Source organism: Salmo salar, chromosome ssa06 (genome assembly GCF_905237065.1).
Source record: "Salmo salar chromosome ssa06, Ssal_v3.1, whole genome shotgun sequence".
In the NCBI taxonomy this organism is placed as follows: Eukaryota; Metazoa; Chordata; class Actinopteri; order Salmoniformes; family Salmonidae; genus Salmo; species Salmo salar.
The window spans coordinates 4,563,160-4,575,487 of record NC_059447.1 but is presented as its reverse complement, the minus strand read 5'-3'; the positions used below and the strand labels follow the sequence as shown (position 1 = coordinate 4,575,487).

General features: G+C 43.7%; 1 protein-coding gene across 1 annotated transcript; it reads right to left on the bottom strand.

Annotated features, from left to right (window-relative positions):
* Positions 1-1,270: 1,270 nt before the first annotated feature.
* Positions 1,271-12,084, bottom strand: LOC106606203 (ras-related C3 botulinum toxin substrate 3). Its single transcript, XM_045719603.1, has 7 exons — positions 11,891-12,084; positions 9,972-10,043; positions 9,521-9,638; positions 6,401-6,463; positions 5,681-5,840; positions 3,539-5,475; positions 1,271-3,406 (listed from the first exon to the last, which is right to left on the bottom strand). The coding sequence occupies exons 1-6, from the start codon at positions 11,923-11,925 to the stop codon at positions 5,345-5,347; spliced, it is 579 nt and encodes a 192-aa protein (XP_045575559.1). The 5' UTR covers positions 11,926-12,084; the 3' UTR covers positions 1,271-3,406; positions 3,539-5,344.
* Between the last annotated feature and the right edge of the window lie 244 nt (positions 12,085-12,328).

Below are 12,328 nucleotides of genomic sequence, written 5' to 3'. Positions count from 1 at the left end.
TCAGTCTCGTCGCAGTTGAAGATGAGGTGCGGCTTGTGTTCTAAGCTGTGGCTGACGAAGATGGGCTCGTAGACATCAAAGAAGAAAAAGAAGCCCTTGATGGCGGCAGGAGTAGCTCCCTGTACCCTGGCCCGGTTGAGAGGGTCGGGCACCCTGGCGCTCAGCTCAGGGTGGCGAGCCCTGAATCTAGACCACCAGTTGTCACTCAGTCCCCTTTCCAGATTGACGACGGTGCTACGGCCACTCTCCTTGATAATGGCCACAGCCAGAGCCTTCACCACAGTCCTGCTGATAGGGAAGGCATGGTCAGCCATTCAGAGAGCATAAGATATTAGGGAGTGCTCTTCCTCGGTGGTTATTGCCAGGTTGGGGTGAGGAGCAAAGGCATATTTGTTCTTTTTGTGATCTTGGAGAGTGGTGTGAGGAATCCCTGACTCACGGGAAGCTTCTCTAAGGCTCATTCCAGCTTTTACTTTCTCTACAGCTGTCTCCAGTGCCTCCCTGGAGTATTGTCTCCTTTTTGTTGTCCCTTTCTTTCCATGTCCTCTTTCATTTCTACTTCCAATTAGTGACATCATTTCCTTTCAAAATAAAACTTGTTTTGTTTAACGTTATTTATTATACAACGGGAATATTTCTAAACTAATAAAAATACATAATTACCGTGGCCTTAGGCTAAACATAGATCATCTAACGTTCTCCTGATTATACAAACGTTGCGCCGCGAAAATAGTTTGAAAAAGTTGCCCATGTGACTTCCGGTTCACGAAATTGTAACATTTCAAAATAATATATATATTTATGATTTATGAAAAACGTCTATTAATTAACAATGATTCATGTTTGTCTATATTTAAGTGATATTTTGGTTTTAAAAAATGTCCATGGTTAAATAAAATAATAACACATTACTGTATACAGTATCCAAAAACTAGTGTTTGAACATAAAGCTGTGTCATAGGAAGCACTTTTATTGTAACCAAATAGCATAGAAAGGCATCACTGGGTCATATGTAAAAGAAAATATGTACATTAGATATTATTTGGTAAATGTTTAATATTTCACATATATTTTTACTACCATCATTTACCAGCAGGGGGAGGTTACTGTAATCTAAAATATATTTAGGTTGCTACAATGCAATACAGTACTGTTGAGTGAAAACCAGAACCAATACTGCAACACCAGATGATTACATTAACACATCTTCATCTTCATCATCATGACCATCAACATCACAACAAAGAAAAACAGAGCTACAGTGTTTGATACTTTCAAATATGTTTATTTATTAATACCTTTTAAAATCCCTGTTTAATGAAGATGTTAATTTTGGCAAACATTATAGCAGGTATTAAAAACAGACAGTTCCTTTTGTGTTTAAATGCTTGATCTTTGTTGTTTAGAGTTGTTCCTTAATCAAAGTTCAGACAATCACAGAAGCATGATGGGGGATAATTAAAAAATATATACACTCTCTCTCACACACACACACACACACACACACACACACACACACACACACACACACACACACACACACACACACACACACACACACACACACACACACACACACACACACACACACACACACACACACACACACACAGAGAGAGTAAAAAATACAGGCAAAAAACATATTAAGACTGCATGTCCTCTTGGGAGCCTTTACAGGAGATAGGATGTATCCCAAATGGCAACCTATATCCTATATAGTGCACTACTTTGGACCAGGGCACATAGAGACATATATAGGTAATAGGGTCGCCATTGGAGACACACCCATACTTAAGTAGTCTGGGTTCTGCAGCGAGAGAGAGAGAGCTCATCACGATTTCACATGCTAGTTCCACAAAACAGTGTTCACTATTGGCACATTGACAACCTATTTCCCTTTAGTGGGTTTCAAATGGAGCGGTTAAACTGACGCTGAATAACTGCCAAGCAGGCAGGGAACAAAGAAAATAACAAGGTCTCGTTGTTCTGTACCAACTGGCATCCCGGCTGGAAGATACCTTCCTGGGACCTGTATGTCTCAAGAGTCTCAGAGATAAAGAGTACTGATCTTGAATCAGTTTAGTCTTTTACATTATAATGAATAAGATTATATGGGCCAAGGGAGAACTGATCGTAGATCAGCACACCTACTCCGAGAGGCTTTGTGAATACGGGCCCTGGTCCCGACTGTAGGAGAGTTCCTGTCCGTAGACACATTAACGTTAACAGAGGGGCATTGGTAAATATCTTCCTGAACTGCACTGTTGATTAAAGGCTTGTCAGTAAGCGTTTCACGGTAAGGTCCACATGTTGTATTCGACGCATGTGACAAAGTTTGATTTGATTTCTAGATGTCAGAGAGCTTTTATCAATGACTACGTTTTGGTTTGCACTGGCAGGACATGAAAAAACGATAAATAAATACAAAATCAATAAAAATAACACGTTTTAAGGAAACAAATCACATTTGTTTTGGGCCCATTTCTTGAGGATTCATCTTCTGCCACATTGGCCACAGAGGCCAGTTGTTATAGGTAAGAGTTGTTCCTGACCATGTGACCTGAACTGGCCAGTAAAATCGCCTGGTCCTACAGTACTGTACTGCAGGGTTACAGACATAAACCAATCACCTGGTACTACAGTACTGTACTGGTTATAGACATAAACCAATCACCTGGTCCTACAGTACTGTACTGGTTATAGACATAAACCAATCACCTGGTCCTACAGTACTGTACTGGTTATAGACATAAACCAATCACCTGGTCCTACAGTACTGTACTGGTTATAGACATAAACCAATCACCTGGTCCTACAGTACTGTACTGGTTATAGACATAAACCAATCACCTGGTACTACAGTACTGCAGGGTTATAGACATAAACCAATCACCTGGTACTACAGTACTGTACTGGTTATAGACATAAACCAATCACCTGGTACTACAGTACTGTACTGGTTATAGACATAAACCAATCACCTGGTCTTATCGCACATAAACCAATCACCTGGTACTACAGTACTGTACTGGTTATAGACATAAACCAATCACCTGGTCCTACAGTACTGTACTGGTTATAGACATAAACCAATCACCTGGTCCTACAGTACTGTACTGGTTACAGACATAAACCAATCACCTGGTCCTACAGTACTGTACTGGTTATAGACATAAACCAATCACCTGGTACTACAGTACTGTACTGGTTATAGACATAAACCAATCACCTGGTACTACAGTACTGTACTGGTTATAGACATAAACCAATCACCTGGTACTACAGTACTGTACTGGTTACAGACATAAACCAATCACCTGGTACTACAGTACTGTACTGGTTATAGACATAAACCAATCACCTGGTACTACAGTACTGTACTGGTTATAGACATAAACCAATCACCTGGTCCTACAGTACTGTACGGGTTATAGACATAAACCAATCACCTGGTACTACAGTACTGTACTGGTTATAGACATAAACCAATCACCTGGTACTACAGTACTGTACTGGTTATAGACATAAACCAATCACCTGGTCCTACAGTACTGCAGGGTTATAGACATAAACACCTGTGTGTGTCTGTGTGAGTTCTGTATTTTGTCTTATAAAGGAAAGAAGTTGAGTTAATCAGGACAGTATCAGATTTACAACCCATTGTGGTTGTTCCTCCAACTCCATCTCTAGAATGACCTCTCTCTCTGAGACACTGACCTGTTCAATTTACCCAGAATGGCCTCTCTCTGAGACACTGACCTGTTCAATTTACCCAGAATGGCCTCTCTCTCTGAGACACTGACCCGTTCAATTTACCCAGAATGACCTCTCTCTCTGAGACACTGACCTGTTCAATTTACCCAGAATGACCTCTCTCTCTGAGACACTGACCCATTCCATTTACCCAGAATGACCTCTCTCTGAGACACTGACCCGTTCCATTTACCCAGAATGACCTCTCTCTGAGACACTGACCCATTCCATTTACCCAGAATGACCTCTCTCTGAGACACTGACCCGTTCCATTTACCCAGAATGACCTCTCTCTCTGAGACACTGACCCGTTCCATTTACCCAGAATGACCTCTCTCTGAGACACTGACCCATTCCATTTACCCAGAATGACCTCTCTCTCTGAGACACTGACCCGTTCCATTTACGCAGAATGACCTCTCTCTCTGAGACACTGACCCATTCTATATACCCAGAATGACCTCTCTCTCTGAGACACTGACCTGTTCCATTTACCCAGAATGGCCTCTCTCTGAGACACTGACCCGTTCCATTTACCCAGAATGGCCTCTCTCTGAGACACTGACCCATTCCATTTACCCAGAATGGCCTCTCTCTGAGACACTGACCCATTCCATTTACCCAGAATGACCTCTCTCTCTGAGACACTGACCCATTCCATTTACCCAGAATGACCTCTCTCTGAGACACTGACCCGTTCCATTTACCCAGAATGACCTCTCTCTCTCTCTGAGACACTGACCCGTTCCATTTACCCAGAATGACCTCTCTCTGAGACACTGACCCGTTCCATTTACCCAGAATGACCTCTCTCTCTCTCTGAGACACTGACCCATTCCATTTACCCAGAATGACTCTCTCTCTCTGAGACATTGACCCATTCCATTTACCCAGAATGACCTCTCTCTCTGAGACACTGACCCATTCCATTTACCCAGTTGATTTAAGGCATAGGTCACACAGAATGGATGCAAAAGTCCTAAAGAGGAGTTCAATTAATTGTGCCTTAGTCTGTTTCCCAAATGGCACCCTATTCCCTATGTGGGCCCTGGTAAAAAGTACTGCACCCTATTCCCTATGTGGGTCCTGGTCAAAAGAAGTGCACTATTTAAGGAATCAGTTGCAATTTGGGACGCACCCTTTCAAGTTCTACCCACTACTGTGTCAACAACCTACATAGTGCACTACTACTCCCTTACAAACAACAACCCTATTCCCTACATAGTGCACTACTACTCCCTTACAAACAACAACCCTATTCCCTACATAGTGCACTACTACTCCCTTACAAACAACAACCCTATTCCCTACATAGTGCACTACTGCTCCCTTACAAACAACAACCCTATTCCCTACATAGTGCACTACTACTCCCTTACAAACAACAACCCTATTCCCTACATAGTGCACTACCGCTCCCTTACAAACAACAACCCCATTCCCTACATAGTGCACTACATTTGGCCAGTGTTAAAGGGGGACTAGGGTAGTATTTGAGACACTGACAGCGATAGATTAGCAACACTTTCTGTAAAACAGTAGATTCAGTTTTTATTTCTTGCAGACCCCCTCCTCCTCGCCCCAACTCTCTCAGAAGAGGGTGCACTTCTTGCGCCTCTTTTTGATTGGCGGCGGGCACAGGACGGCCCGGATGGCCTCGTCAAAAACGGTCTTCAGCCCCCTCTGGGTCAGGGCTGAGCACTCCAGGTACTTCACCGCACCTGTAGGGGACAGGAGACAGCCAATCAGAGAAGGGGATGAGGACTGACACACATCCAATTGGTCAGTCAGAAACTTGGACTCAAAATAGGTGAGTTCAGACACAGGTGAACACTTGAGCTCAAAGAAGCTGTCAGAAACACATTCAGACACACTACATCCTCACACTCTTTCTCAAACCAAACCCCCCCCTCCACAGACACCCACCTATCTCCCGTGCCATGGCCAGGCCCTGAGGGTAGGTGATTGGGGACAACTTCTTGTCCCTCAGCCTCTCAATAGTGTCCTTGTCGTCCCTCAGGTCCAGCTTCGTTCCCACCAGGATGATGGGGGTGTTGGGGCAGTGGTGACGCACTTCCGGGTACCACTGTTCAAGGTCACATAGAGGTCAAAGGTCAAGGGTTCATTTTAATTTAATTTTAACCTTTATTTAACTAGGCAAGAAAAAAATCTTATTTACAATGACGGCCTACCCCGTCCAAACCCAGACGATACTGGGCCAATTGTACGCTGCACTATGGTACTCCCAATCATGTCCAGTTGAGATACAGCCTGGATTTGAACCAGGGTGTCTGTCGTGACGCCTCTAGCACTGAGATGCAGTGCCTTAGACCGTAATTGTAAATAAGAATATGTTCTTAACTGACTTGCCTAGTTTAATTTTTAAAATGTAATAAAAATGAACCCTTGACCTCTGAGCTCTATGTGACCTTGAACAGTGGTACCCGGAAGTTCCACTGTTAAGATCATTAAGGTCAAAGGGTTATAAGGTCTTAAAAGGTCAGCCTACATAAAGAGGTTGTGGAGTTGGGCCATCAGCCCAAACAGCAACATGAATGAACACAATGTAACACTGTACAATGTGGTGCTGACAATATTAGTGATATTACCATTACTGTTATTTAGCAGGGTGATAAAGACACTCACCTTAGCTCTGACGTTCTCAAAGGAGGCAGGGCTCACCAGAGAGAAACATGTCAGGAACACGTCCTGTTCGGACAATACACAGAAAACAGACAGTGTATTAAACAGGCTAATTAAACAAGAAACACTGCATGAAAACAAATGTTGGACTGTGATTTCTGTGACTCAGTGACTCTATACATTCTGTATAGAAAAGGACAGCAGCTGGAGAGACTAAAGGATGTGTTGGTATTCAGAGCAGGTACGGTAACCTTACAGAGGGGCTGGAGGAGTCTGGAGCTGGGGCCTCGGAATGCAACACCAGTGTGTGTGTGTTCGAGTGTGTGTGTGCAGGGGTTCCTCTGGACAGGGAGGCAGACAGGATGTATTACTGAGGCAGACAGGATGTATTACTGAGGCAGACAGGATGTATTAATGAGGCAGACAGGATGTATTGATGAGGCAGACAGGATGTATTAATGAGGCAGACATGATGTATTACTGAGGCAGACATGATGTATTACTGAGGCAGACAGGATGTATTACTGAGGGAGACAGGATGTATTAATGAGGCAGACAGGATGTATTAATGAGGCAGACAGGATGTATTAATGAGGCAGACAGGATGTATTACTGAGGCAGACAGGATGTATTAATGAGGCAGATAGGATGTATTGATGAGGCAGACAGGATGTATTAATGAGGCAGACAGGATGTATTACTGAGGCAGACAGGATGTATTACTGAGGCAGACAGGATGTATTAATGTGTTATAACAACACCACTCAGTAATCCTGGTGGTTGGCCTGTCACTGGTCTGACTATTATATATATTTTAGTTCAGCTTTATTTAACCAGGTAGGCCAGTTGAGAACAAGTTCTCATTTACAACTGCGACCTGGCCAAGATAAAGCAAAGCAAAGCAGTGCAACAAAAAACAACAGAGTTACACATGGAATAAACAAACGTACAGTCAATAACACAATAGAAAAATCTATGTACAGTGTGGGCAAATGTAGTAAGATTAGGGAGGTAAGGCAATAAATAGGCCATAGAGGCAAAATAATTACAATTTAGCATTAACACTGGTGATAGATGTGCAGATGATGATGTGCAAGTAGAGATACTGGTGCAAAAGAGCAACAAAAAAAGAAGGTATTTGGTATTTGTAGTTGTCCACATATTCTAAGTCAGAACCGTCCAGAGTAGTGATGCTAGTCGGGCGGGCGGGTGTGGGCAGCATTCGGTTGAAGAGCATGCATTTAGTTTTACTAGCATTTAAAAGCAGTTGGAGGCCACGGAAGGAATGTTGTATGACATTGAAGCTCATTTGGAGGTTTGTTAACACAGTGTCTTAAGAAGATGTATACAGAATGGTGTCGTCTGCGTAGAGGTGGTTTAGAAAGTCACCAGCAGCAAGAGCAACATCATTGATATATACAGACAAAAGAGTCGGCCCGAGAATTGAACCCTGTGGCGCCCCCATAGAGACTGCCAGAGGTCCGGACAACAGGCCCTCCGATTTGACACACTGAACTGATTTTGAAAAGTAGTTGGTGAACCAGGCGAGGCAGTCATTTGAGAAACCTAGGCTATTGAGTCTGCCAATAAGAATGCGGTGATTGACAGAGTCGAAAGCATTGGCCAGGTCGATGAAGACGGCTGCACAGTACTGTTTTTTATCGATGGTGGTTATGATATCGTTTAGGACCTTGAGCGTGGCTGAGGTGCACCCATGACCAGCTTGGAAACCAGTTGCATAGTGGAGAAGGTACGGTGGGATTCGAAATGGTCGGTGATCTGTTTGTTGACTTGGCTTTCGAAGATTTTAGAAAGGCAGGGCAGGATCATCCCCATTTGAAGAGGGAGATGACCGCGGCAGCTTTCCAATCTTTGGGGATCTCAGACTATACGAAAGAGAGGTTGAACAGGCTAGTAATAGGGGTTGCAACAATTTCAGCGTATCATTTTAGAAAGAGAGGGTCCAGATTGTCTAGCCCAGCTGATTTGTAGGGATCCAGATTTTGCAGCTCTTTCAGAACATCAGCTGTCTGGATTTTGGTGAAGGAGAAATGGGGGAGGCTTGGGCGAGTTGCTGTGGGGGGTGCAGGGCAGTTGACCGGGGTAGGGATAGCCAGGTGGAAAGCATGGCCTGCCGTAGAAAATGCTTATTGAAATTCTCAATTATCATGGATTTATCGGTGGTGACAGTGTTTCCTATCCTCAGTGCAGTGGGCAGCTGGAAGGAGGTGCTCTTATTCTCCATGGACTTTACAGTGTCCCAAAACTTTTTGGAATTTGTGCTACAGGATGCAAATTTCTATTTGAAAAAGCTAGCCTTAGCTTTCCTAACTGCCTGTGTATATTGGTTCCTGACTTCCCTGAAATGTTGCATATCGCGGGGGCTATTCGATGCAGTACGCCACAGGATGTTTTTGTGCTGGACAAGGGCAGTCAAGTCTGGGGTGAACCAAGGGCTATATCTGTTCTTAGTTCTACATTTTTTGAATGGCGCATACTTATTTAAGATGGTGAGGAAAGCACTTTTAAAGAGCAACCAGGCATCCTCTACTGACGGGATGAGGTCGATATCCTTCCAAGATACCTGGGCCAGGTCGATTAGAAAGGCCTGCTCGCTAAAGTGTTTTAGGGAGCGTTTGACAGTGATGAGGGGTGGTCGTTTGACCGCGGACCCATTACGGACACAGGCAATGAGGCAGTGATCGCTGAGATCCTGGTTGAAGACAGCAAAGGTGTATTTAGAGGGCAAGTTGGTCAGGATGATATCTATGAGGGTGCCTATGGTTACGGATTTAGGGTTGTACCTGGTAGGTTCCTTGATAATTTGTGTGAGAATATGACTATTCTCCTCTCTGGCTGGGATGGGTGGAACGTTAAAATAGCCCCCCTAATAATTTTCTCTGAAGCAGTAGCCAGGCAGGCAGGAAGCTGTGTGTCTGACGGAGCCGCCACTGGCGAGATAATGAGGAAAACAGTGGAATAACAGGAAACTGTGTGGAGAATGAGTTAAGCAGAACCAGGAAGACACAAGATGGAGGATGTGGAATGTGTATGAGTGATAATGAATGAGAGATGTGAGTGAGTGAGTGACTGAGTGAGTGAGTGAGTGAGTGAGTGAGTTACCGTCTGTGGATAGGACAGTGGTCTGAGCCTGTCGTAGTCCTCCTGTCCTGCAGTATCCCACAGTCCCAGATTCACTGGTTTCCCATCTACCATCACATTGGCAGAGTAGTTGTCAAACCTGAGGAGGACAGGATGATGTTCAGAGAAGTGCACACATACACACACGCACGCATGCACGCACGCACGCACACACACACACACACAAACTGGCATGCACGCACACACACACGCACGCACGCACACACACAGGCATGCATATACACAAAAACAGGCATGCATGCACGCACGCACACGCACGCACACACACACACACACACACACACACACACACACACACACACACACACACACACACACACACACACACACACACACACACACACACACACACACACACACACACACACACACACACCATTATTGTAGTGAAGATTCATGCTATGATACTCACACTGTGGGGATGTATTCTCCAGGGAAGGCATTGGTGGTATAGCTGATGAGAAGACATGTCTTTCCCACCGCTCTGAGAGAGAAAGAATGCAATGTTTGTTTATTTTACTTTTGTTTATTATCTATTTCACTTGCTTTGGCAATGTTAACATGTGTTTCCCATGCCAATAAAACCCTTTAAACTGAAAAATGAATTGAGAGAGAGAGATATATAGAGATAGGGGTAGAGAGAGGGGTAGAGAGAGAGAGAAGAGAGAGAGAGATCGAGGGATAGAGAGAGAGAGATAGAGAGAGATATATATATATAGAGATATATATATATATATATATATATATAGAGAGAGAGGGATAGAGAGAGAGAAATAGAGAGAGAGAGAGAGAGATATATATATATATATATGAGGGAGAGATATAGGGAGAGAGAGGGATAGAGAGAGTAATCAAATCAATAAATAAAGGCTAAAGGCTGTGTATGGTTGTTTGGCAGTGTGTGAACACAGACACTGTCCTACATAGCCTTCTGGCTAGGGGGCACATTGGCAGACCACAGCTGCCTTGCTATGTTGTTGTCTTAGGTCTCTCTTCATGTAGTGGTGTGTTGTCTCTCTTGTTGTGATGTGTGTTTTGTCCTATATTTATGTTTTATTTATTTGTTATTTTTAATCCCAGCCCCCGTCCCTGCAGGCCTTTTGCCTTTTGGTAGGCCGTCATTGTAAATAAGAATTAGTTCTTAATTGACTTGCCTGGTTAAATAAAGGTGAAATAAAGACGCCACTTCACATCATTACCTGTGTGTGTGTGTGTGTGTTTGTGGACATGTTCAACTGTACTTGAAGACCAGAAGACCCTACAAGAATAGTAAATGAACAAAAATTTGATCAACTGGGGACATTTTGTTGGTCCCCACAAGGTCAAATGCTATTTCTAGGGGATTTAGGGTTAGAATTAGATTTAGGGTTAGGAGCTCAAATCAAATCAAATTGTATTTGTCACATGTGCCGAATACAACAGGTGAAATGCTTACTTACAAGCCCTTAACCAACAATGCTTTAAGAGGTTAAGGAGCCTTTTAGACCTGGACTAGGGATAGATTTGGGTTTAGGGAAAATAGGACTTTCAATGGGACTGAATTACGTGTCCCCACAAGGTTAGTTGTACAATATTGCGCATGTGTGTGTGTGTTGCCCATCCCCTAAAAAAATCCTAGACAGGGCCCCCCACACCCCTGTTTAGCTATGCTATGCAGTCCAGTGCACCCTACTTCCACACACTACCCAAGATCTACGCCGCATCCGCACCGCATCACAATGTAGCAGAAGTCAAATAAACCTGTCTTTCAAAGATGTCTATGGTAGAAAGGCTATATAAACCCGGTATATTGCATAGGTGCCCATGCCCATCGGTAGCCCGTGCCTCCGTAGAAGCTGGCTGTGTAGGTGTGAAAGCATTACATCGTTTAATGAGTCTCAGCCAAGACCCCCCAGCGACATTTCTGCAACTATGCACATATTCATGTATATTTCACAATTTTGCTAAAAAAAAAAAGACAAATATGGGTTTCCAAATGTTGTTAATCCGAGAAGCTTTAGTTAGTTATTGTTTTTATATTTCAATGAAACCTTCAAATAGCTTTAGTTCAATTTCAGACAGAATATTTCACACCCGAATTTATAATGTATTGTGCAAAACCTGGCGGAAAATTTGGCAAATACATTGATAACATGAAATCACAAAGTAGGCTAACAAAATAAAAATGTAATTGCTCAACATTCATTTGACGCTCACGCACTGATGAGAGAGCGGATTCTAGCGAACTGAAAGCCGACCCATTCAACCCGCTATAGCCCCAGCTGCAACAATTGCCCTCACAGACTCGAAAAAGGACACATTTTCAGCCTAAACACACACAAAAGGTCTTACCCATCGCCCACCACGACGCATTTGATGGCCTGCATTTTGCAGAGGGTGGTGGTATCCAACGACTTACTTTTCCCTGCGTTGAAAATGGCAAATTGTTTATAATTTCTGATATCGCTAATAATAAGTGAATTGGTACAGCTCCTCGCGACCAGGCTGCAGTAGCGGAGGGGAGGCAGTGTCGAATCCCGGCGGAACCTCCCGGAAAAGACCGAACGTGTTTAAAGGGAAAGTTGTATTTTTCCTCCGACAGCAGTTGAACTCTGTAGATGACAATGTGTACTTCCCAAATTACACCCTGTACACTACGGGCCTATGGGGTTCTGGTCAAAAGTAGTGCACTGCATAGGGATTAAGGGGCCATTTGGGACATATGCCATGTGTCCAGTGGGTTCCTCTGTAGTGAGTATGTGCAGAGTTATGGTGATGAAGGGCATCAGA

What these genes read in the sequence shown, in the direction of transcription:
- LOC106606203 (XM_045719603.1), bottom strand. Translation starts at nt 11,925, where the DNA reads ATGCAGGCCATCAAATGCGTCGTGGTGGGCGATGG. An exon ending in GGAGAATACATCCCCACAGT is followed by an intron (nt 9,639 to 9,971) that starts GTGAGTATCATA and finishes TGTCCTCCTCAG; the next exon opens with GTTTGACAACTACTCTGCCA. An exon ending in TTGAGAACGTCAGAGCTAAG is followed by an intron (nt 5,841 to 6,400) that starts GTGAGTGTCTTT and finishes GACCTTGAACAG; the next exon opens with TGGTACCCGGAAGTGCGTCA.